At 38.8% G+C, this 22279-nt stretch overlaps 1 protein-coding gene across 2 annotated transcripts in view; it reads right to left on the bottom strand.

Annotated features, from left to right (window-relative positions):
• Positions 1-528: 528 nt before the first annotated feature.
• TNPO1 (transportin 1) overlaps positions 529-22279 on the bottom strand; it is a 190063-nt gene continuing 168312 nt past the window's right edge. For both annotated transcript variants that reach the window (XM_074995420.1, XM_074995421.1), the window contains exons 21-25: positions 21821-21896; positions 20877-20976; positions 18633-18707; positions 8204-8346; positions 529-5789 (exon numbers count right to left, since the gene is read on the bottom strand). In XM_074995420.1, coding sequence (XP_074851521.1) covers positions 8239-8346; positions 18633-18707; positions 20877-20976; positions 21821-21896 — 359 coding nt within the window. In that variant the 3' untranslated portion in view covers positions 529-5789; positions 8204-8238. The remainder of the gene's footprint in view (positions 5790-8203; positions 8347-18632; positions 18708-20876; positions 20977-21820; positions 21897-22279) is intronic.

Raw genomic sequence — 22279 nt, 5'->3', positions numbered from 1 at the left:
AATTAACAGTATTGTACATGGATTTTGTTTACACTTTCACTTCATAGGATTTTGCAGCAGCAGGCTGTGTAGAAAACTAACAAACAAAGAACCTCAGCTGGTATAAATTGGCCTAACTCTACCAAAGTCAGTGAAGCTAAGGAGATTTAAACTACTTGAAGATCTGAGCTTTAATTGTTAGAATATGGCAATAATACTTTATTAAAACAGGTTTTAATAACCTTATTTCTTTTCTGATTTATCAGTGTTATGTATTAAAAACAATTTTGGCATTTTAAATGTTTTGAAGTCATGGCATTTGACTGCATTCAGTATCTGTTTTTAATCTCATTCCCATGTAGCAGAAGTTAGCTGCATCGCAAAATAGGATGTGAGACATCTAGGATTTCAGTGAAAAAGAAATTCTTGTTCTTTCAACGAGTAAGAATTACAGCCTACAGAACACAGCTGAACCACCAAAGTGCACTAAGTACAAAATATATATCTGGATATTAAAGTATCTTCCATTAAAAATCAGAGTGCAAAATCTATATTTAAACAACTTTATTAACATAGTCAAGCAGTGATTAACATTCACATCTATTATGTCACATCATACAAATGTAAATACAAAATTACTACAGTACAATATATATTCTCTGCATGATCCAAAATATTTGGTGGCCCCAAAAAACTCTTTAAAATTCAGCAGCTTATCAAAAATTAAAACCATATTCTATTTAAAATGAATTTGTTAGCACAGAGGCAGACTCAAGAAATAATCACTCAATTTAGTACAGCTTGAGAGGTTGCAGGAGGATATATTTGAAGGAAACACTAACGTGGCAGACACACAAAACATCAGATTTAAAGCTTTCAAGCAAAACTCAAACAACCTAAGTTGTCAGCAGAAAGATCCAGTAATTTTGTTAATTCTAATCTTTTATTTACTGTACCCAACTTTAACAGTTTAAGAACTGCTTAAATATTAAGTTAGGCCAGTTACAACGTATCCACCTCTTTTTCCTTGTGTGATAAGGTACTATTAACCACACAGGAAATTTCTATAACTAAATAGACCTGATTACAGTGTTATCCAATCATTGCCACCACAAAATTCACCCATGGTTTCCCAGTTTTGTTGCTCACACATAGAAAGATATTAAATGATAAAGCTGCTCAATAGTATGAGCTTACAGAAAAGGGAAACTACACTGTAAGCCTTGAAATTGTCTCAAAAGCCGATTTGTTCAAAAGTATACTGTCCAAAGCAGCATGGGAATTAACCTTGTAATACATCCATTTGAACTTCCCCCACATGAATACATTCAGATTGTATCTTATTAGTTTAGCACAACACTTATTGAAAAGGCAAGCTTATTATATAGTTTTCATTTAGAATAACCTAAAATTGATTTAGCTTCAGCTATTAAGCGCAAAAAGAACCATTTACAATTTTTTTGTACTGGAGGAGGATGTCTAGTAACTTGACAGATAAGTCATGTTGGAGAATATACATATGAAACCTAACAGTGTATCAAAATGTGCACCCGATTAGGTATTGCCAATAATATTTAAGCAAACTGCTGTACGCAAACTATATCAGTATCTAACTAAATGTTACTGCATGTTAAGTAGTTTACAGCAGCAGTTTCATTATAGAGCTGAATCTTTAACTAAGATTACAGTAAAAAAAAAAGTTAGTCTGTGGACTATATAATATTTTAAAGGTCCATTACCTTACATGAAAAGAATATTGAGAAGCTGTTAATGCCAAGTTATAATTTTTTAATATTTGAAAAAACTTCCTATGCAATGCAGTATTTAAAACACTGTTTATGAAGTGTTTTAGTTGCTGTTATGCATGGATGCAGTCTTCAAGGAAGACTGTTTTGCACCTTTACCTGTTAATACATTCAATATGAATAAAATAGGTGATGTATGTAAAACAAAATCATTGTTGCTTCTATAGTAGGTTAATTTAGATTGTAAGAGTTTAGACATATATGAAAATACATATATGAAATATATGAACTGGTATCATTAAGACATGTTTTACACATATGTTGTGAACAGAAAAGGGTACAAGAGCATTCACCTGAGATAAAACTAGTATATGAATATTTCATGTCTGAGTAGCAATGTGTTTCAGTTGAAAGCCATTTAAAAGTTTAAAATATACATTTGATTATATTATACATATATGCAGTTTACATAATTAGAACAATGCTAAAGAAAGTCAACAAAAAATCACAGTGCGTGTCAAGGTTGTTTAGTACAAAATTTGCTACTTTTAAAAATCATAATGGCTATAAATTTTAAACCCATTCTTTTAAAAGTGATCTGTTGGGTACAACTTCTATTAAGTAGCAATAAACTCAAAACATAAGAATTAGCTTTACCATTTTAATTATCTACACTGATGTAGAAAATAATTAAGCTGCAAAAATTACAAAATTGATCATTTTTACTTACATTGCCTAAAGTCATGAAATAGTCTACTTTTTTTTTTTTAATGAAAAGACCGCTTGTTTTCTGAATGCATAAATGAAGAACTGTGGTACTGAACTTTAAATTAACTGCAATTTAGAACCGCTAAGAAGATGCATTTAAAATTTTAAATACACTTTCTGTTACCAACTTAGGTTGATCAGCAGCTTTTGTTCATAGTTAGAATCCTTCACAAAGGGAAACTCAAACAGGAAAAACAAGGCATATAAAAACAGTAAACACTGACCCTCCTGAGGTTTCTACAACAAAAATATTCAAGTAGAAAATCTACATAATCACTTAGCAGCGGCTATTTCTGTAGTTTAGCACACTAACAGCACTCAGTGTGTAAGGAGCAGATGAAGTAAGCCGTGCTTTTAGCATGCCAAGAGGCAGAAACACTGGAATGTAACAAAGACAAACACACAATTCTACTGGTATAAACATTCAGTCAACATTCAAAAACTCTCAAAACAACATGACAAGAATTAAGATGCTTTATATATATATATATATATCCCATGATGCAACAATTTGAATTTCAATGGTTAATGCTGAATCAGAACTTTCCTGACCTCAAGATACAACCCAAATGTCTGCAGTTCCCTGTATTATTATCCATTAGGAATAGTTTTGCCTTAAAATATACCAGAGGGCCTATAAAGTAATATGGTTATGGCAGTACTCTAATTTTGCATTGGTTTTGACTATATTCCTTACTGCTATACCAGATCAGTTCACATCTGTAAACAGTCACACTTTACAGATACCGTTTTAAAATATACACTTGAAAGTAGATATTACAGGCTAATCTGACTGATTTTTATCTCCAGTTAGTGGAGCTGCTGCAGTTGTTACAGCTGAATTTAAATAAAGTCTATAAGTAGGATTTATATTATATACAAAATTTTCATCTGGAAAAGCTGTACTTTTTTCCTGAAACTGTTGAGAATGTTTAACTTACACAGGAAATTAAATCAAACTTAGGTCTAAACAAGATCCTACCTCATTACATTTTAATAGTAGCATATCAGACGTATTTGTAGTCAAAGAAACCTATTACCCACTGACTTTAGAATTATTAACTAAGGAGGAAGAGGTATAGTTTCTAACAAAGCAATTGAATTCGAAAGCAAAGTATCACATGCATTTCTGATTAAACAAAATGAATAAGTATCATGTACTAGCATTACTGACTTTAGTCAGTACGTGTCAGAACCGTCATCAAGCAACTATAATCTACTAGAATTTGAAAAGCCAAAAAATTAAAAAAAATTAAGAAAAAGGAATGTGTAAAATTTGTGCATGCTACCATGCATTAAAAAAACCTTTTTCAACAGCATTTATCACACATCTTACACGGCTCAAACTTCAGTGCAATGGCTAAATTATTCAAACATTCTTAAAGAACAGAACCATGCAAAGAAGATTAAGTTCTTACAAAAACTTTTATCCAGTATTCATTCTGCAATGCAACAGTAAGAAACTAAAACTATAAAAAGGCTGTTATGGCTTAATTTTGTTTTATAGATTAATTATGCAGCACTTGAAAAATGGAAAGGTGTGGCTTCACCTCTGACCAGCAGAGTTAAAATCTCTCCATTTTCCTTTATCATCATGGGATACTCTTTAGGCAATCTAAATTAATAAAGACTCGCACTTCCAGATGGACACAAGATCAAGTGTACCAGTTAGGTTTTCACATTCACAGTACATAAGAAAATACACATGGAAGGAAAAGTAAAGGGTTAACTTAACAAGGATTTATTCACAGGATACACGTAAGTAGAGAAAAACAACAGAAAAGCCAAACAAATGAAATGAAGAGGATCCAAACAAACTTTCACTCTGTAGCTTTTAACTTGCACCCTTGTGCACTTAACTACGACACAAAGGGCCACCAGCATGCGCCGATACAGTGTAGATACCCTGCATTACATCCATTAACTTAAACATCTCTTAAAAGATCATGCTTTGAACAAAAAAGAGAGCACAGAAGGTAATATGTTGAGTGGGAACATACAATGAAATATAGCAATCATTTCATCAGCTTCTACAATTGCCTTTACGTGCCAACTAACATTTATGCAGCCTTTTAACAGGTCTTACCATGTAACTCATTTTTAGAAGTTCTGAGAAAATCACTAGTAGTATATAACCATGCAGAAAGCACATCACACTGACAGCACAGAGGCAAATATTTTGCACAGCTATATCAGCTTTCCACGTTGTGCTGGTTACACACAGTACAATATCAATCTTATTCTTAACAGATTCTAAAAAGATATTTCAAGGCCTAATTGTCAACTACAGTACTTTATATCTATATTCTTAATAAAAATAAAATCCACAGAGTCTTAAAAAAGGAATTTTAAATGCAGGGCTATATTAAACCGGTAAACTGCAACACAAAACTGGCGCAACATAAGTAAAAGTATACCAATCTCATTCTAGGTGATTGATGCAAGCATGCTACTTTCCCACTAATTTAAATTACTTCTGATCACTATGAGCCAGAATGCATGCCTGAACCTTAAACTGCATGTTAATAATGCCTTACTCTAGAAATTAAATCTAATGAAGTACAATCATCAAATCATATCCACTACTTTAAAGTTTTTGATGTAAAAATTAAGTTATCGATCTTTCCTTTGAAATGCCCCTCCCCCCCAAAAAATGAAAGGAGTGACTCATTTGGCATCTTGCAAGTTGCTTCATTTTGTTGAAGTTAACCTTTATTACTTTATTATGGGGTTTCTATATTGTACACTGCAGGTGCCATTTCCTAATACAGGCAGCAAGTTGCATTTTAACTGTACTAACTTCATTTGTGTAGTTCTTCATTAACATGCAAATACCTAGGAATCCCATCAAGCAGGATGAAATAATGAGAAAACCCTTACTTAACAAAAAGCCTTTGACTGTTTATAAACCCCCACCCCCACTCTTAGGTTTCCTTTATTGTGCGCAAAATAGTTTTCCTCTTTATGTATCCCTATTGTTCAATTATATGGTTCTTGTTTTAGTACAATTCCCCATAATATTCCAGAATGTGCTCTTTTGTGAATAGATTCTCTTTTTTTCTTCTTCACATCCAGTGCAGAGTTGTAATAGGAGACAGATTTCCACCCACAAAGGCTCCAGATGTTAAAACATTTCCCAACATCGACTTAATACAGTGACGGCAACACCTCCCTCCCGCCCCTCCCAGTAGGCTTGGGATTGTACTGTATTCCCTACTGGTTTACCCTTCCCCCCAGTAAAGGGTAACATTTTCCCTGGATGCAGAGGCTCCCTCGCAGTCTCCTAGACTGAAGGACCTGTTTAAAAAAGGGGGAAAAAAAAGCACAATTAAGTGTCTAGAAACAAGATTAAAATGACTAAACTATGCAAGGTCAAAAATAAAGAACTTTTTATGGTGAACAACTTTTTAAAATAATAGACAGCATTCAGATTTCATCAAGCTTAATAACCCCCAATATTGTCATCTTTATACCTTTTGATCTAAGTCAGGGAAACAATAAATCTGCCGCTTTAAAAAAAGTATACTAATAAATTCATTCTATATTGTAAGCTTAATTTTGAATAATTTTCACCACACTGCTATTTTCAGAATAAAAACTAAAAACTTATCAAGCATATAACTAATCCTTCTTATACTTGACAGACCCATTACATTTACATCAATATAGAACCCATGTCACATTTAAAATGGATTAAATAGTATTTATGAAATAATTTTTCAAAATCACTATGCAGGAACAACAAATTCTACAACATGTAGTTTTCCCCACAGGAAAATACAGATCCATTATTACTGAGATTTAGATATTCAAACAAAATTCAACCAACTACCTAATTGTATTTAATATATTTTGATACTTTCCACTCAACTGGAATTGGGAATCAACTATTTCTCACACTGCTTCTTGGAGTGCAGTAAGGCTGATAAATTGAAAAAACCTTATATTCACTTGTAAATTTATCAGATTTTCAGAGAGTTATTTAGGTGAGAAAGACTGAACTTTATATTTTTAAATCAATTTTCAAATTTTAACAGCCTGAAAATATATTTGCTTCTGGCTGTTCAGGAACATTCTGACTGGTTTGATTCACAAGTAAAGATTCCTTATAGTACCTCCACATTCACTTTTAACTCCTAGGCTGGAGGACCAAAATTTGCAGGATCATTTAAACACCTCTGTTAGAAAAATTTATTTCTACTTTCAATCCATACAAAAGTTAGTCACATTGAAAGTATTCTGAGTTCATCATTTTGTCATGAAATCTTAAGATTGACTATATAGCCATACTTTTGCCCCATCATATATTTTATCATCCCCTCTCTCATGCATCCTCTCTACACACACCACATGAAAGCTTATTATGTATATTTTAAGATGAGGAACAATGTGGAACTATTCAGGGGTGTTATTACCATAGCAACACCACCAACACATTAAAATTACCTTTTTGAAATATATACATTTGTTTCTGTTAGCCTAATCACTATGTATGATTTCAAGAAGAAGCTGGATTATATTTGTAAAACATAAAAGCATCACAGCAATCTAAATGGTAAAACAAAATGATAATAAGTTTGTATGGGTATCATGGAAGTGTAGTAGTACTGGTGACATTTCCGGTCAACATCATGATCTTGTTCATAATGATTTCTGTCAAGTGCACATGGGTTATCAGAGACTTCATTCCTTTGGCACATACACATTTCTGTTCAAGGAAACTTGTTTTGACTACAAATGTGATTTTATAGTGACCAGAACAGATATAGGCACAAATAAGGTCTTGTAGCAGCTCAGGTACCATTGGGCCATAGATATATACAGGAATGGTTGAAAACTTTTTACTACATAGTAGTCAAGCAGCAGTTATTTCTACAGGTGCCACGTATAATACTGAGGTTGAATATTACAAAAAGCATTAAAATTAATGATGTAAGAACCAGACAAATGGAAACAAATACAGGTTACACTGGGATGGGCAAAATTCAGCCTGTGGGATGGATCTGGCCTGTAGTCCAGCAGTAGTCTCAGACAGGCTCCACTGCCTGTGCAGCCCTGAACACCAAAGGGGATGGCTATAGGAGCCATATGCTTCTCTGAGAATTGCTGTAAGCCAGGAGGGAGGGGGGATGGGGAGGGGCAAAGGCGTGGCTTAACATACTGCCCCTACCTCCAGCACAATCTTGCCCTAAATCACAACTCCCTTACAGACCCTGCACTCCCTCCTGCATCCCTCCAAGACCCGTCTCCTAATCCTCTGCCCCAGCTCACAACCTGAACCCCTGCACCCCTGCCAACCATCACACACACCCAGATCCCGCACCCCCTTCCTACACACCTTCAGGTCACAATCTCTGGTGCGCCCATACCCATTCTAAGACCATGCACTCCCTTTTGCACATGGTCACAATCCCCTCCTTCATGCATATTCCCTCCCAGACCCCACATCCCCTCCTGAACCCCAATCCTCTACCCCAAACTCCCTTTTGCACCCAATTTCCATCCTACAGCCCTCACCTCCTCTATGAATACCACGGAAAAGTATGGCTCTTTACCACTTAGCAAATTCTTGGAGTGGCCCATCAAAAAGTGTTGCCCAGCCCTAACCTATAACAGTGAAAACCACTTCTTAATTATAAATGAAAAATGGACTTGGAGAACACTTGTTTTACAAATTGAGTTTATAAAACTTCAATATATTTTGTACTTACCCTTAATTATGGGACTGCAGCTCAAATGCATGAGATTAAACTCCATAGTAAGCTGCAAGGCGCTCTTTTAAGGGAAGAGGAAACTGGTCAGAGAAACGCCTCCAATTTTCATCCCCAACTTGATTTTTAAATCCATGAAGGATCTGTGGATAGACAGAAATAATTTTACCTTTGATTATTCTAAATCTTCAATATAAAAGCTGATCACTTGCAGTCAGTTGGTCATCAACTACATATCATGCAGAAAACAGCACCAAATTTTGCTAAGCGTTTTGTGCCAGAAAGTGTTGGCCTCGGCCTGTCTCACTCAAATTCTCCAGATGAAATTTCCATAGCAATTAGCAATAAAGGAATTTTAGTGATCATGCTCACTCCCAAAGCTGTTTTTGTGCTGGTACTTGCCAGTACTGCACTCTGGTACCTGAGCAACCCCAGCAATGGGATTGGCTGATGGCAGTGGGCTGGTTGAGTACCAGCATTTTTTTTTTTAAATAAAAAAAGACACTGCTTACTTCTAAATGAAAAATAAATTGTGAACACTTATGAAGTGTATTAGTGAAACATTTACTACATCTAAAAAAGGTTTAATCTAAAACATATTTAGTTAGGGTCACTGTAGACGAGTGATGTACAAATATAAATTTTAAATTCTTCCAAATACTATACTTCATATAACTATACTTGCATTTCCTTTAAAAAAATCGGTTAAGGAAGCAGACTAGAACTACAACTAGTGTTCTACATGGTTTCGATTCCTATCTATCAGAGAGGTATCCGTGTTAGTCTGTATCTTCAAGAACAACGAGAAGTCCTGTGGCACCTTATAGACTAACAGATATTTTGGAGCATAAGCTTTTGTGGGCAATGAACCGCTTCATCAGATGCATGAGTTGGGGGGTGGTTTCAGAGGGGTATTTAAAGAGTGGGGTCCCAGGAAAAGGGATTCCTGGAGTAAGAACAAAAACAGACCCAGATGGGAGATTTGCATCTCTGACACTTCTTGTTTCTGAACAGAATGGTCTCTAACAGTCAGAGGACATCTGAATAGAGGCTTTATTATAAAAGGATTAAGCTTTTAAATACCCCCTGCTGGTACTCCTCTAACATACATATTTAAGTTCTTTCAATAAGTCAAATTTTGTGGGGAATCTACAGCTTTTGGACAGTCTTCACACCCCCCCTGCAAGGCTGTAGCCATGAACACTGGCTCATCTCAGCACAGATGGAAAATTACAGACCTCAGCGCCCTCTTCCCACAGGGCTGGAGCTGTGAATGCTGGCTCTCCCCACTGCAGGGGAAAGCCCCAAGTCTCCACACCCACTGGGCAGGGTGAGCTGAATGTTTATAGCTCTCTCTCAACATCACCACCTCCCATCCCCAAAAAAACTCCCTAACTTGCTTTTTACTTGTTTGTGGCCCATGATCCCGCCTCCCCCCACCCCCCCATGGGTCAATTGCTCATGATAGAAAAAAACTGGTTCCCCACTCATGGCGCAGAGAATTCCAGATATATTCAGCTATTGGAAAATACAAAAGAAATTAAGGACACTCTTCCAATCATCGTGAAAAATTTCGTAGATGGAGAGAGTCAGAAGACCAGGCACACAGACTCATTGCATCCTCCTTGCAGAAATTAAAATAAAAGGCTTTAAAAGATTCAGAAAACTCAGGCTTCATCTGCAACAACAATGTTGGTATAACCACTTAAGTGATGTGGTCATACTGAACTAATAATTGGAATAGACAGTGCTGCATCAATGGGAGTTTCTCCTATAATCGGCAGCATCTTCACTAAGCAACACTACCTTCCATGTAGATGAGCCCCCAGGGACACTAAACCAGAGGACATAATGGAAGCCTAGCTTGGAAACTCTTCCTCAGGAAGAACAGCTGTCTAGAATATTCAGGCACTTGAAAGAACCAGTAAAATGCTCCAAATGTATTTGGGTAATGCAGAGAAAAGTACACACTTTCAATTTTCTTTTCTTGGCACAGTTTTTTGTGGCATACATATTTTCCAGATACTATGCTGCTACAAACATAGCCTCTCGCCTATTTGACTCTGACGTGCCAAGACACACATCTGCAAACTCACAGTGGTACTCTATGGACACCACTGGAAATATCCATTGGTTATTTCCAATCAATTTAAATCAAAACAAAAAATGACATTCTACTCCCCATGATGCTTTTCTGGTGTGAGATTTCCCTCTGCCCTTCTGAGGGTTTAGGGGTTTACCCACCTTTAGAGGCTGATTTAAAAACAGTTTGGAAAAATAAAAAAAAGCGGTACATTCTGAAAAGTATCTTCTAGCTATGCTACTTTCTGGAAGGGATACCTCAGATTGTCTTAGGAGACCCCAGACAAATCTAAGTGTCCAGGGCTTGAGGGTGGTGAGAAGTAGGTATAATACCTCTCTCTTCTGTCCTCCCCCTTCCCCTCGTTTGGCCTTTAAGTAAGAAACTGTGATGCTACTATATTTTTGATACAGAAAGCAAAAAAGACATAATAACTGAAGTGTACAGGAAATTTAATTAATTCTGGACTCTCTCTCATGGAACCCTGGATCCATTTTCCCAGATAAGCCACCCAAGAACTTAAAATATTAGGGTAGCAGGTCCACAGATACAATGGGTGATGCTGGTGATCAAGCGTATCTTAAAGAGATTCCAACTTCTCAGGATTATTCTTCTTTGGTGGAAATTACTTTCTTCTCTTATTAACAATGGAACAAACAGAACACTTCAAGACTTCAGCTGAGGCCCCTAATATACAGTATTCTTCAGGGAACACAAAGTCTATTAATAGCATTAGGCAGGATTAATATGCTCATGGCAAGCCTTACATAGCTGAGATCTCTACACAGGGAAAATCTCTCCTTTCCCATTCCTGAAAAGAAAGACTCTCTCTCAGAAGAGTTCTAAAACTCCTAGCCATCTTCTATAAAAAGAACTTGGGTCACCTTATCAAAGAGCATGGTTCAAAGGAACAATGGGAGGTGGGGGGGAAAAAAATCAGACATTGGAATCTTGAGAAATCTTATTCTTTATCTTTCCCACCAACAGCTCAATGTGACTGGGCAAGGAGAACTCTGACGTCACGTGGAAATAGTTGTGTCTTCATATGGTACCAAGACTTATTCTACTGGAATGAGGAACCTAACAAGAAGGCCTGCCAACTTAAAGAAAACTATTGCCCACTTTCTGGAGTGGTAGCAATAGACAGACTAGAACAAGCATCAGGAGGAATTCCTGGATGTGTGGGAAGATAGTAATGCTCTTGTGATGGGGGCCAGCCAACATTGTGTCTGGCTTGAGTTTATCAGGTCTACCAAGAGTGCACATGGGGGAGAGGGAGAACATATCCCGCTACTGTTATGAGTTCCCGCTGAACTGGAGGAGGAAGCTATTCTCTCATACTGAGACGAAGCTGTTCCAGGCAGAAAATCCTTAAACTGTCCTGTGCAACTAACTCACGCAGCGACTCAGTTTTCCTTATGGTGGTAAGAATTCTCTTGTCAGTGTTCAAGTGGCAACAGAAGATGACGGTGTGTATCTGGAGCTTTGGGCTCCGTAACAGGGCTCAGGGGAAAAAAAAAAAAATCAGGTCCTGAGTAAGAGAATCTTTTCCTTGCTCATCAGGCTAAAATGTCAGATTCTGTTTCACACAGTCTGAGGAGAAAACTCAAAGATTATTCTTATCATCCAAGTAAAGTATGACAGCTACACCACTATCATCTTAGTGGAGGGGAAAAAAAATGGTTATTCACCTTTTGTAACTCTTGTTCTTTGGGATGTATTGCTCATGTCCATTCCAAGTCAACATGCTAACGCTATGTGTACAGTCATTGGAAGGTACCCATTTGGTCAACTCAGCCGCCCCCTGGAATCGTATCTTCACAGCACCACATACAGGTCCCTGATGACTTGCCGCCTCTCCAGTTGCTTCTTGCTGGATTACTCCAACAGGGGAAGGTTGGGTGGATCTTGGAATGGACATGAGCAGCACATCCTGAAGGACAACTGCTACAAGATGTAAAACAGTTTTATCTTTGAGCATCTATGCCTGTTTATTACAAGTGACTCCGGACCCTTACCCTGGCATGCTGGATAAAGGCATAATGACAAGTTTAGTATGGACCAAAGACCATGTTATTGCTTTACAGATTTCCTAGATTGGGACCAGAGCCAGCAATGTTGCCAAGGAGTCCTGTGCTCTCGTAGAATGTACCATCAGCACAGGGATACATGCTTGCATACAGGGTGTGGTCCATGATGTTACCCTTGACCCATGATGTCCATTATCAAGACAGTTAATTCAATTTATGAAACAGCTTTGTATGATATAAAAGGCCAACACATGCCAAATATCCAGGGAGTGGAGCCTCTGATCCCAACTTCTGGCATGAGGCTTGGGGAAAAAGACTGGAAGAAAAATGTCTTAACTGCTATGAAATTGAGACATGACTTTAGGCAGAAAGGCACTTTGGATCTGTAAAACATGGTATAAGGAGAGTCAAAAGTGAGGGTCCTGAGCTCAGACAACTTCCAACTGAAGTTATTGCGACAAGGAACTCCACCTTCAAAAGACAGAGCAATGAGCATGTCACTAAGGGATTGAATGGAGACCCCATCAGCTTCAAAAGTACCAAATTAAGGTTGGCTACCGAACTTGTGGGTATAACCTGTCCAGTCCTCTAAGAAAACAACGCACTCCCAGGTTAGCGAAGACTGAGCAACCTGCCACTCCTGGATGAAATGCTGAAATGGCAGACAGATGAACCTTTATCATTTAGGCTGACAAGCTTTCTGCTTTAAATGTAGCAAACAGTCTACGATAAATTGTATTATTGAGTGTACTGGAGAGGTACAGCACAACAAAACCCATACTGAGAATCTCTTCCATCTGGCCATGTAAGTCTCCCTGGTGGATGGTTTCTTACCGTCAAGAACCACCTCCCTAACAACATCTGTACATGCAAGCTACATCAAGTTTATCCACATAGCTTCCAAGCCTCGAAGTGGAGAGATTCAAGATTGGGATGCTGGAGCTGGCTGTCGTGCTCAGTGATCAGATCTGGAACTAAAAGTAGGGTGACTGGAGGGGATCCACTGACAGCTCCAGAAGTGTGGTGTAACAGTGCTGATGGGGCCAGGCTGGCACTACCAGTATGACTGAAGCTCCTTTCCTCTAGATATGAAGAGCAACCACCTTGTGGATGAGTGGGATAGATGTGAATATGAAGAATAGGTGGTCCTTTCAGGGAAGGAGTGTGTCTGCAAGTGAGCTTGCACTGTGACTCAGGAAGGAACAGAACTGCAGGCACCTGCTGCTGCTCTTTGTGGTGAACGAGTCAATCTGGGGAACTCCCCATGGTTGGAAAGGGTTGTTCACCATACAAATAGACCACTTGTGATTGTGGAAGGATCTGCTAAGGGTGGTCTGCCAGCTTGTTTTGAGAGCCATGCGGGTAGGAATCTTCCAGGAGTACTGAGCGGGCTATGCAAAAGTCCCAGAACTTGATAGCTTCTTGAAGCAGTAGAGGAACGTGCTCCACCTTGTTTATATAAAACACCACCGTTGTATTGTCTGGTCTGATTTGAATCTCCGTTCCAGATGAGCTTGGAAGGTCTGGAACACCAGATGAACTGCTCTCAGCTCTGAGACACTGATGTGAAGTAACAGCTCCACTTGGGCCTTGAGGCCCTGAGTTCTGCGCTCTCCGAGGGGCTCACTCTACCCCGTCATGTGCATATGGGTGGCCAGACAGTAAGATATGTGGTTTGCAGAAGAGGATCCCTGAGTACGTCACTCGATCAAGCCTCCACTGAAGAGAGACTTGAGTATCTGCGGTGAGAATGTGATCTCTTTGTTCAGCTAGTCTCTGTCTGGTCAACATACACTGATGCCAGGCCTGGAGATGTACAGATCTCAGCCTCATGTGCTGCATATTTAATATGTATGTATTGCAATGTGTCTGAGAAGCTTCAAGAAATTCCTCAGAGTAGTGATGGAGTATTGCCTATAGCCTGGTATAATGTCATACAAGAAAGTGGTGGGACAGCTCTGGCTTGTCCTGAATTTAACCTTACCCCTAAGAACTCTATTCACTGAGGATGGGATAGAAATGATTTTTGCATGTTCAACTGGAGACCCAGCCCATCGAATGTGAACCTCAAGACATGCTCCACTTTGCCTTGGAAAGGCTCTTGACTAGTCATTGAGATATGGCAATACCCGTGCCTGTCTTTCTCAGGAAGGTGACTACAACCGGTCATGTGTTTGGTGAACACTGGATGGGCTGATGACCAGGTCAAAAGGGAGGACTAAATTGGTAGTGAGTGCAGACCACTATGAATACTAAAAAAGCTCCTGTGGGATGGAACTATGGAAATATGGACATATGCATCCTTCAAGTCAAAGATGGAATAACAATCCCCTGGATCCAGGGACAGAAGGATGGTGGCCAAAGAGACCACAGGAAACTTTAGTTTCTTCATGAACCAGCTCACATCTAGGATGGGTCTGAGACCCCACTTTAGCTTTTTGCAGGAGGAATTACCAGGAGTAAAAGCCCATGCTCCTTAGTGCCTGTGGAACCTCCTCTACTTCTCCTGCTAATAGGAGGGTTTGCATCTCCTGGATTAGAAGTTACTTGTGAGAGGATCCGTGAAGAGGGACAGAGAAGCCAGGTTGGGGACAGAGGCTGAACAGTACTGGAGAGACTATTCCAGTTCTAAAATACATAGCATCCAACAGTTAATTCTGACCGCACAGAGTAGAAATATGATAAACTGGCTGAGAAGGGCAGTAATAAATCAAGGATTTGAGCTGGTGCATTGCCCCTTGACATACCTTCAAAAGGCCTGCTTCAGGGATGTGGGGGTGTCTCAATGACCCTGACTGGTGGTTAGCAAGGGGTGGAGACTGGTGACAGCAATGATTTATGCCCCTTCTTCTAATGAAGTCCTATCTAGAAGGCCATTGATAAGCATGTGGAATAAGCTGGGGCTTGAAGTGCTTATTCTGGTGTCAAGCGGCTGCAGCCCCAAACATTTTGAAGTGTCTCAAGAGTATTTTAAACTATGCAATGTTGAGTCTATTTTCTCCAAAAATAAAGTGGAGTCCTCGAATGGGAGCTAACTGTCTGCTGAATTGCCCCCGGGAAGTCAAGAGCACTGACCTGAAGCAAGGAGCAATGTTTTATAGCAATCACTGAAGACATGGTGCAGGCTGTTTAGGCTGCTAAGTCCTGTGAGATCTGCAGTGAGGCCCTCATCTACCAAGGCCACATTTTTGTCTTGGGAATCTGATAGCACAAACTCCTTGAATTTTGACATTGTGCCCCAGGAGTTCAAGATATAATGATTGAGAATTGATTACTGGTTGGCTATGCAAGAGATCCAGCTTCTCTGAATCCTTTTGCTGGGATGCTGTCCTTGCCTCTCCTACTCAAAGACACCTGTTACCACTACATCTGGCCTTCATCATGCCTTTGGATGATGAAATATTTTTTCAAGTACTTTTGCTGTAGAGTCTCTTGTATCATTTTATTAACAGGGAGCACTAGCCTGGTGGGGGATAAGACCCCCATCATAGGGACTGAAAACTCAGTGACCTCTGTCTGGAGCCCAAGATTCACAGTCCCCCTTCTGAGAAGCTTCTGATGGGCTGTACCATCAGCTGGGGCAGGTACTGAAGATGTTCCTTCTACCACCTCATCTGATGACAATGAGGAGGCGGCTCAGGCTGGTAAGTGACCTTCCTTGTCAGTCTGGCTCTCCAGATTCAATGTGTACCTGGTCATCAGTATCTGCACTAGTCTCAATGCTGATGTAAGCACTGAAAGAGAGCTCTCTGGCCCTGGCTGGGGCTCACACATCTGAGGTGACAGAGAGATCACTGTGAAAAAGACCCATGGATCCATAAGGGCCACTGCACTAGCATCTACCACTGCAGCCACCACAGCATGGGGGTCGGGAGAGGAGAGGAGGAATGTCCCATTTCCAACCACTGCGGATACGACTCCACTCGGCACCAGCCCCGTCTATATAAATAGGACTACACCTCCAAGACAGATGCTGAGCAGTCAAAGTGTGGAGACCATGTTAGTATGAGCCAGGGAATCAGGTAAGCAGTACCATGTCATCACTGGCTTGCCCCTGGACAATACTGGAGAGCTCTGTGGTGCTCGAGGCTTTGGAACTAATGATCTCATGTTGGTCAGGAGAGTGCAGGTCTGTTAGGGCTATGAAAGCCCTGGCTGCTTCAAAGGTCTCCAGTGTGGAGCGAGATCTAAGTAACCCACTTAGACCTTTTGCATTGGCACTGCATCCAGGCCCAAATTCAATGGTATCACCTCCAGCATGGATGAGATAAGCATGCCTCAGAGTGGGACATGCACTTCTAGCAGCCTAGCACTCAGTTATTCAAGCAGGCACGCACCCTCTGTGTTTGTTTCTTTTTGTGAGAGACTGGCAACAAGTGATGCCAGATTTCCACACAAGAAAGTCATCAGTGCTGGGAAATAACAGAGCTGAGGGTCTCTGACAAACTCGTTCCTCGGTGTCACCACCTCCCTGACTGAAGCCAAAGCATCCAGTGCTGGGTCCCTCAGACAACTCCGATTGCAGCCACAGGACTGCCTCCATCAGCAACAGTTTAGCCTGTGGTCCCTTTCCTTCTTATTGTGTGTATTGCTGTCAACTTTAATCCCTAGGACCAAGGCATGCCCTGACCCTAGAGAAAGTGAACCCCAGCTAATAAGTAGAAGGTGTTCAAACACCGCACTAAAAACTGACTAAACTTTTTACAGGTAGGAGCTAGAAGTAAATACACAGGGATTGTTCAAAAACAAAGAGAACATTCCAATAACTGCCATTAGTGGTAAGAAGGAACTGGCACCCACTTTTGTGGAGAAACAGGGAGCTTATTCTAAAACAAGCCAGGAGGGCATAACACTGGAAAGGAGCTGAATGAAAAGAATTAGGTCTATCTTAAAAACAAACAAACCATGGTTTCATAGGTATCTGACAGATTTTAATCAAATCTATTGGAGGCTGAGGGTTGAACGAAGTATTTGGCACAGCCCTGCTTGATAGCCCAGAATCACAGGGCACTGACTGGATCCACAAACAGTAGTATGAATTGGTTTTCTTATTCTTTTTTCTTTTCCTTTGTTTTTTGGAGGCATGGCTTACGTCTATACTGCTGAAGAAAGATGGACCCTGAGCAGGTCAGTCTTCAGGGTTTCATTTCATGCATGTGCATAATGGAGCTTTCTGGGATCAAAGCTGACCCCAAAACTCCTTGCAGTGGTGAGGATTAAGGAAGGCTGCTGGGAGAAATGCTCCCATCGACCTTCTTCCATGTGGACAGCCACAGCAGTCAACTGCTAATAAGTCTCTTTTAGCTATGCAACTGGCATAGCTCAAATTGCATATCAGCTGTCAACTGCTATGTCTAGCGTGGACATAGCCTCAAAGAAACAGAGGCCTGCTTTTGTGATTCACTCTACAAAAATATTTGATTTTCATGTCTCTTAGAGAAGTCCGAGTAACAAAAAGCACAATGCAATAGGTTTTTCTTCTCAACACTAAGAAGTCATGTTAGACTGCATCATGAAGTTAAACTGTTTAATACTGAAAAATTAATTGTAAACAATTTTTTAATCTCTAAAGCCCAGTTTACCAGACAAAATATAGGTAAACAATTCTGTAGAGACCGCCTTCTCATGTGACCATTTATTTCTGCATGGCATCACTGTAAATAATTCTTTCAACTTTGGTGTGTCTTAATTTAACTACAGCTGACAAGCTCTTTTCAAGTGGACTAAAATATAGTTAAACAAAAGCTTGTAAGGATTTTCAACAGTACCAAAGACAAAATCATCTTGTATATAAAAGATGATCTGAAGTCAGGTTAAGTAGAGTTAAACTGGAAACCTTAATTCACTCCCTCTAACCATACAAAATAAAAAAAAGGTAGTTGTACATTTTCAAGCAAAATTATACTTCATTTTCTGTAATTATTTTAATTGATGTTTAAAAGTTTATTGTATAAATACTGGTTCTGCCATACATTGCCAATTTCTACTGGACATGACCTTAAATTACCATTTTTAAAGTTTGCTCTGCCTCTCTCAGTAAACAGAAACTTTCAACACTGCTAAAATTACAAATTTAGGATATTTTCAAACATATGCTATTTTTTTAAAAACTCTGTTTATAAATGTTTGCTTTGGAGAGATTTTATCTAAAATCCAAACGCAGATCTGGACACGAGTTTTCTTTTTTCTCATAAACACAATAAGCTAAAGTAAAAAGGTTATGGGTTACAGGGAAAGTAGCAGAGAGAGAGTCAGAAAAGTAGCAGTGAAGGAGCAGTCAAGGTAAGTTTAATATTTTCTATTAAATAAGAAACATTACCTTACAGAACATGTCTCTGAGATCATCTTTTGGGCTAATCCACGATGCAACAGCATCACAAAAAAATATAAAGTCCTATAAGATTAAACATTACATAGTGTTAAGAACGCCATATTTGCATTATCATGAGTTCAGGCAATCAAAGTGACACACAGCTAATTGTTACAGGAACCTGAACTTCACTCCACACATTTTTCTATTTCATTCCAGATTTACTTTCAAATGAGTTTAGCTTTTGTATAAGTGCCATGCGAAACTGCTTACGGTTAAATGCCTCCATTAAAAGAAGCAAAGGCTACAATACAGTTTGACCCTATCGCACCTGGTGCACTCTCATCAGGCAAAATCCAGCATGATTTTAGTTAGCAGGATGTCCTCTTATCATGGGGATGGCCAAGTTTCCTATGGTCCCAAAAAGTTTGTTTACAGCCACCAGTCCTGCCTCTCAGCATTTTGTGCTGTTATTTAGTTCTACATTACCCCTAAATGTCTCCTAAGAGTCCAGTAAGCAATGGAAGTGCTGGTAATGCTGCCAGACAATACCGACTTCTTCATTTGGTGCATCAGGTCCCCAGGGTGCTGAACTAGAGAGGTTCAACCTATACTTCCCTGAGGAGTAAAGTTAATACAGCTCATACGAAGTTTTTCTAATCCATTGGTGTCATAATCCAACCTACTCCACAAAAATCCTGCATCCAGGGTTCAGGTGGGTTCTAGTAGCTTATTCTTCTGCTCAGCCATTACACAATACTCCCTTTCACATTAAGTTAAATATGACATTTCAGGAGGAAAGGAAGACTACTACACTTGAAACTCTGCAATCCAGGAACCTTGGGAAATAGGTTATGCCAGATTAGAGATTTTTCCAGACCATGGGTGTTCATGTACACTTTTTTGATTTGAAGGTAAAAACAACATTTTGAAAAGTACTGGATTTTTTTTTATTCCACACATAACAAACAGCAATTCATACAGAGTCTGGGAGGGAGGCTGCAGAAGCATGCTGGGGGTGTAGATAAATCCCTGTATTAAAACTATTCATAATTTTGTATTAAGTCTTTTTTCATTATTTAGAAACTTGGTATTTATAATGTTACAGGCCTTAGGAATAATTAAGGTGAAGAAAATATCTTTGTACGAGACGCAAAACAGATCTTTCTCCTTTGACCTGATTGCCCTGTTGAATGAATCAGGTGTGAATGAATTAGGTGAGGAATGGAAGCACCTCTAAACAGTTACAGTTGGAAGAGCAATAGCAGCCATATCCAAGAAAACTAAGGCTATGTCTGCACTATGAGATAAATCTGAATGTATTAAAATCAATTTTATAACGCTGGGTTTTACAAATTTGAATTTGACTATCTTCACCTACCCACAAAGTTGACTTATTGATGCCACACTTAACTGTCAATCATCCACTGTTGCAGCAGTGCCTTGTGGGAACCTATCCCACAGTTCCCTTGGCTCCATAGCATTCTGGGTTTTTTCACTGGTGCAGTAGGGGGAAAAAATGCCCCACAAGTGATTGTGGCTATTTAATGTCATCTTCCCACTTTGCATTGCCCTCATTCCCCTCCCATGTAAAGTAAATGGCCATTTTTTCTGAATGACACAAGGAAAATTAGAAAATCCCAGGAAATCCAAAAAGGCTGACTTCAGAAGGTATAGGGCAGCAGGCAGGTGACTGTCATACTGCTCTTGGATCACACAAGCGACTGTGCCACCTCAACAAGCTTGGTAGAATGGTATGGCTTCTGCCTGACAAACCAACTAGCATTCCAGGCATGGGATTATTAAAGATTTTACAGAAACCGGCAGGTGTCTGTCTTCTCAACTGGCCCTCCACCCACTTTTCCCTGTCTTAAGGGAACCATTTAGTAGAATTTGATCTACCTCACCTGATGAGTGAAGTTAAGGGGAACGACTAGTTTGTAATAAGACGGTGAGTGTGCACACATGCTCATGAGTGTAATGTATCATATGCATATGACACAGTGCTGATTGATATACGTATTACCAATTAATGACATTTTGCCTTATCCCCTTAAAAAAGATCCCATGCATAATTCATTACTTTAAAATAATAATAGTTCTTTGAAAATTATTAACAATTGCAGAAAGAAACCAACATATGTTCAACCCTTTACAGCAGTCAAATGAAGCTTTTTTTGGTACTATTATTCCGATTTATTTTTAGGATGAGTCTGTCATAACAAAAATCAAATGCCTATGCAAATATCTTACTTGGACTACTCCACTAGGGTTGACTGTGATCATGGTACAAATTCCACGGAAAGCTGAATCTTTCTCCTCATTGTCCCTTATGTTACGCAGAGATGTACACCTAATAAATTGGAGAAACAGGCTGTTAGGCAACAGAAGCAGTTTTTACTTAATTTAATAACCAGTTGACAGTATTTGATGGAGTAAGAGTCACACTAAGGAAATCTTCCTGGAGCAGTTTTCAAAACACTTCAAATAAAGATTTCAGATTCTTTTCATGTTTAGCTTAATTTGTGTTTAATTTCAGAGGTTAAATCTGATCTAACATATTTTGTAGAATTCTGAAATTTAAAAACACTGCTATACCCAATGTTGTATCATGTACAATTACTAAAAGTGTGATCTGTATTCCATTAAATACCATTAAAATATTTATCCACAGTACTGATAAGAGCTATCATTATTAAAAGCAGAACATAGACTATACTGCCACAGTTTGAAATATAATCAGATACCACTTACAGAACAGTTATTTAACTTTTACAGAAGCAAGCAAACTATTTCATACGTAACAAATCTATAAACATGTATTCCTTACAGCAATTCAAGTCTGATTTTTTAAAGTAGCATAATGCACAATTTAACTTTTACAGTACTTGCATGCATCATATTATCATTCTGATGGATTTTAAAATGCTCTTTCATAATCAAGCTTATTAACACAGCAAGCATGTGACAATCTTATCCCATGCATCAATTAGTCGTTAGCCACAACATAAAATGTACATGACGGTGCTACTAAAAAACTCACAAACCTGATAGGACAAGATTAGTCACATGGTTGGCAATGATTAAGGATTGTGATTTTGTAACCAACTGAAAATATATCTAAAAGTGAGATAGAGAGAAGAAAGAAAGAAAGTGAAGAAAAATGAATTAAAAAAAAAAGATTGAATAATACACACCAGGGTCTTATAAACTGCTGTAGCATGGGGGCCACCTCTTGAGGACAAACGTAACCAAGACGACCAATTGTTATTGCTAAGGTAACGCAATCACGGTTATACACCACCAAACGCCAACCAAGACATGAGCAAATGAGGGGGAAGGAGAAAAAATAAAGAAAAACAACAAATAACTCAGAAACAGAAACCAACAGAATCTGTGTATGATAATAAACATAAGAATTCACCAGTGCTGTTTATTACCACCCCCAAAAATAAGGGGCAGCAACATATATGGCATATTCTTGGGGATAAAAAAAGAATTAAATAAGTAAATGAGAGAACACCAAAAACACAATGTAAAATTCAAAGGTTTATTTGAACAGAGATACTCACTTAGCCCTTGTCATATCTAGCTCTGCAATCTTATTACTTTAGAAGTCAGGGATAAACTAGCTACTCACATGTATTCTTTCTAAT

Source organism: Carettochelys insculpta, chromosome 5 (assembly GCF_033958435.1).
Source record: "Carettochelys insculpta isolate YL-2023 chromosome 5, ASM3395843v1, whole genome shotgun sequence".
NCBI classification, from domain to species: domain Eukaryota; kingdom Metazoa; phylum Chordata; order Testudines; family Carettochelyidae; genus Carettochelys; species Carettochelys insculpta.
This window is presented reverse-complemented; position numbering and strand designations above follow the sequence as displayed.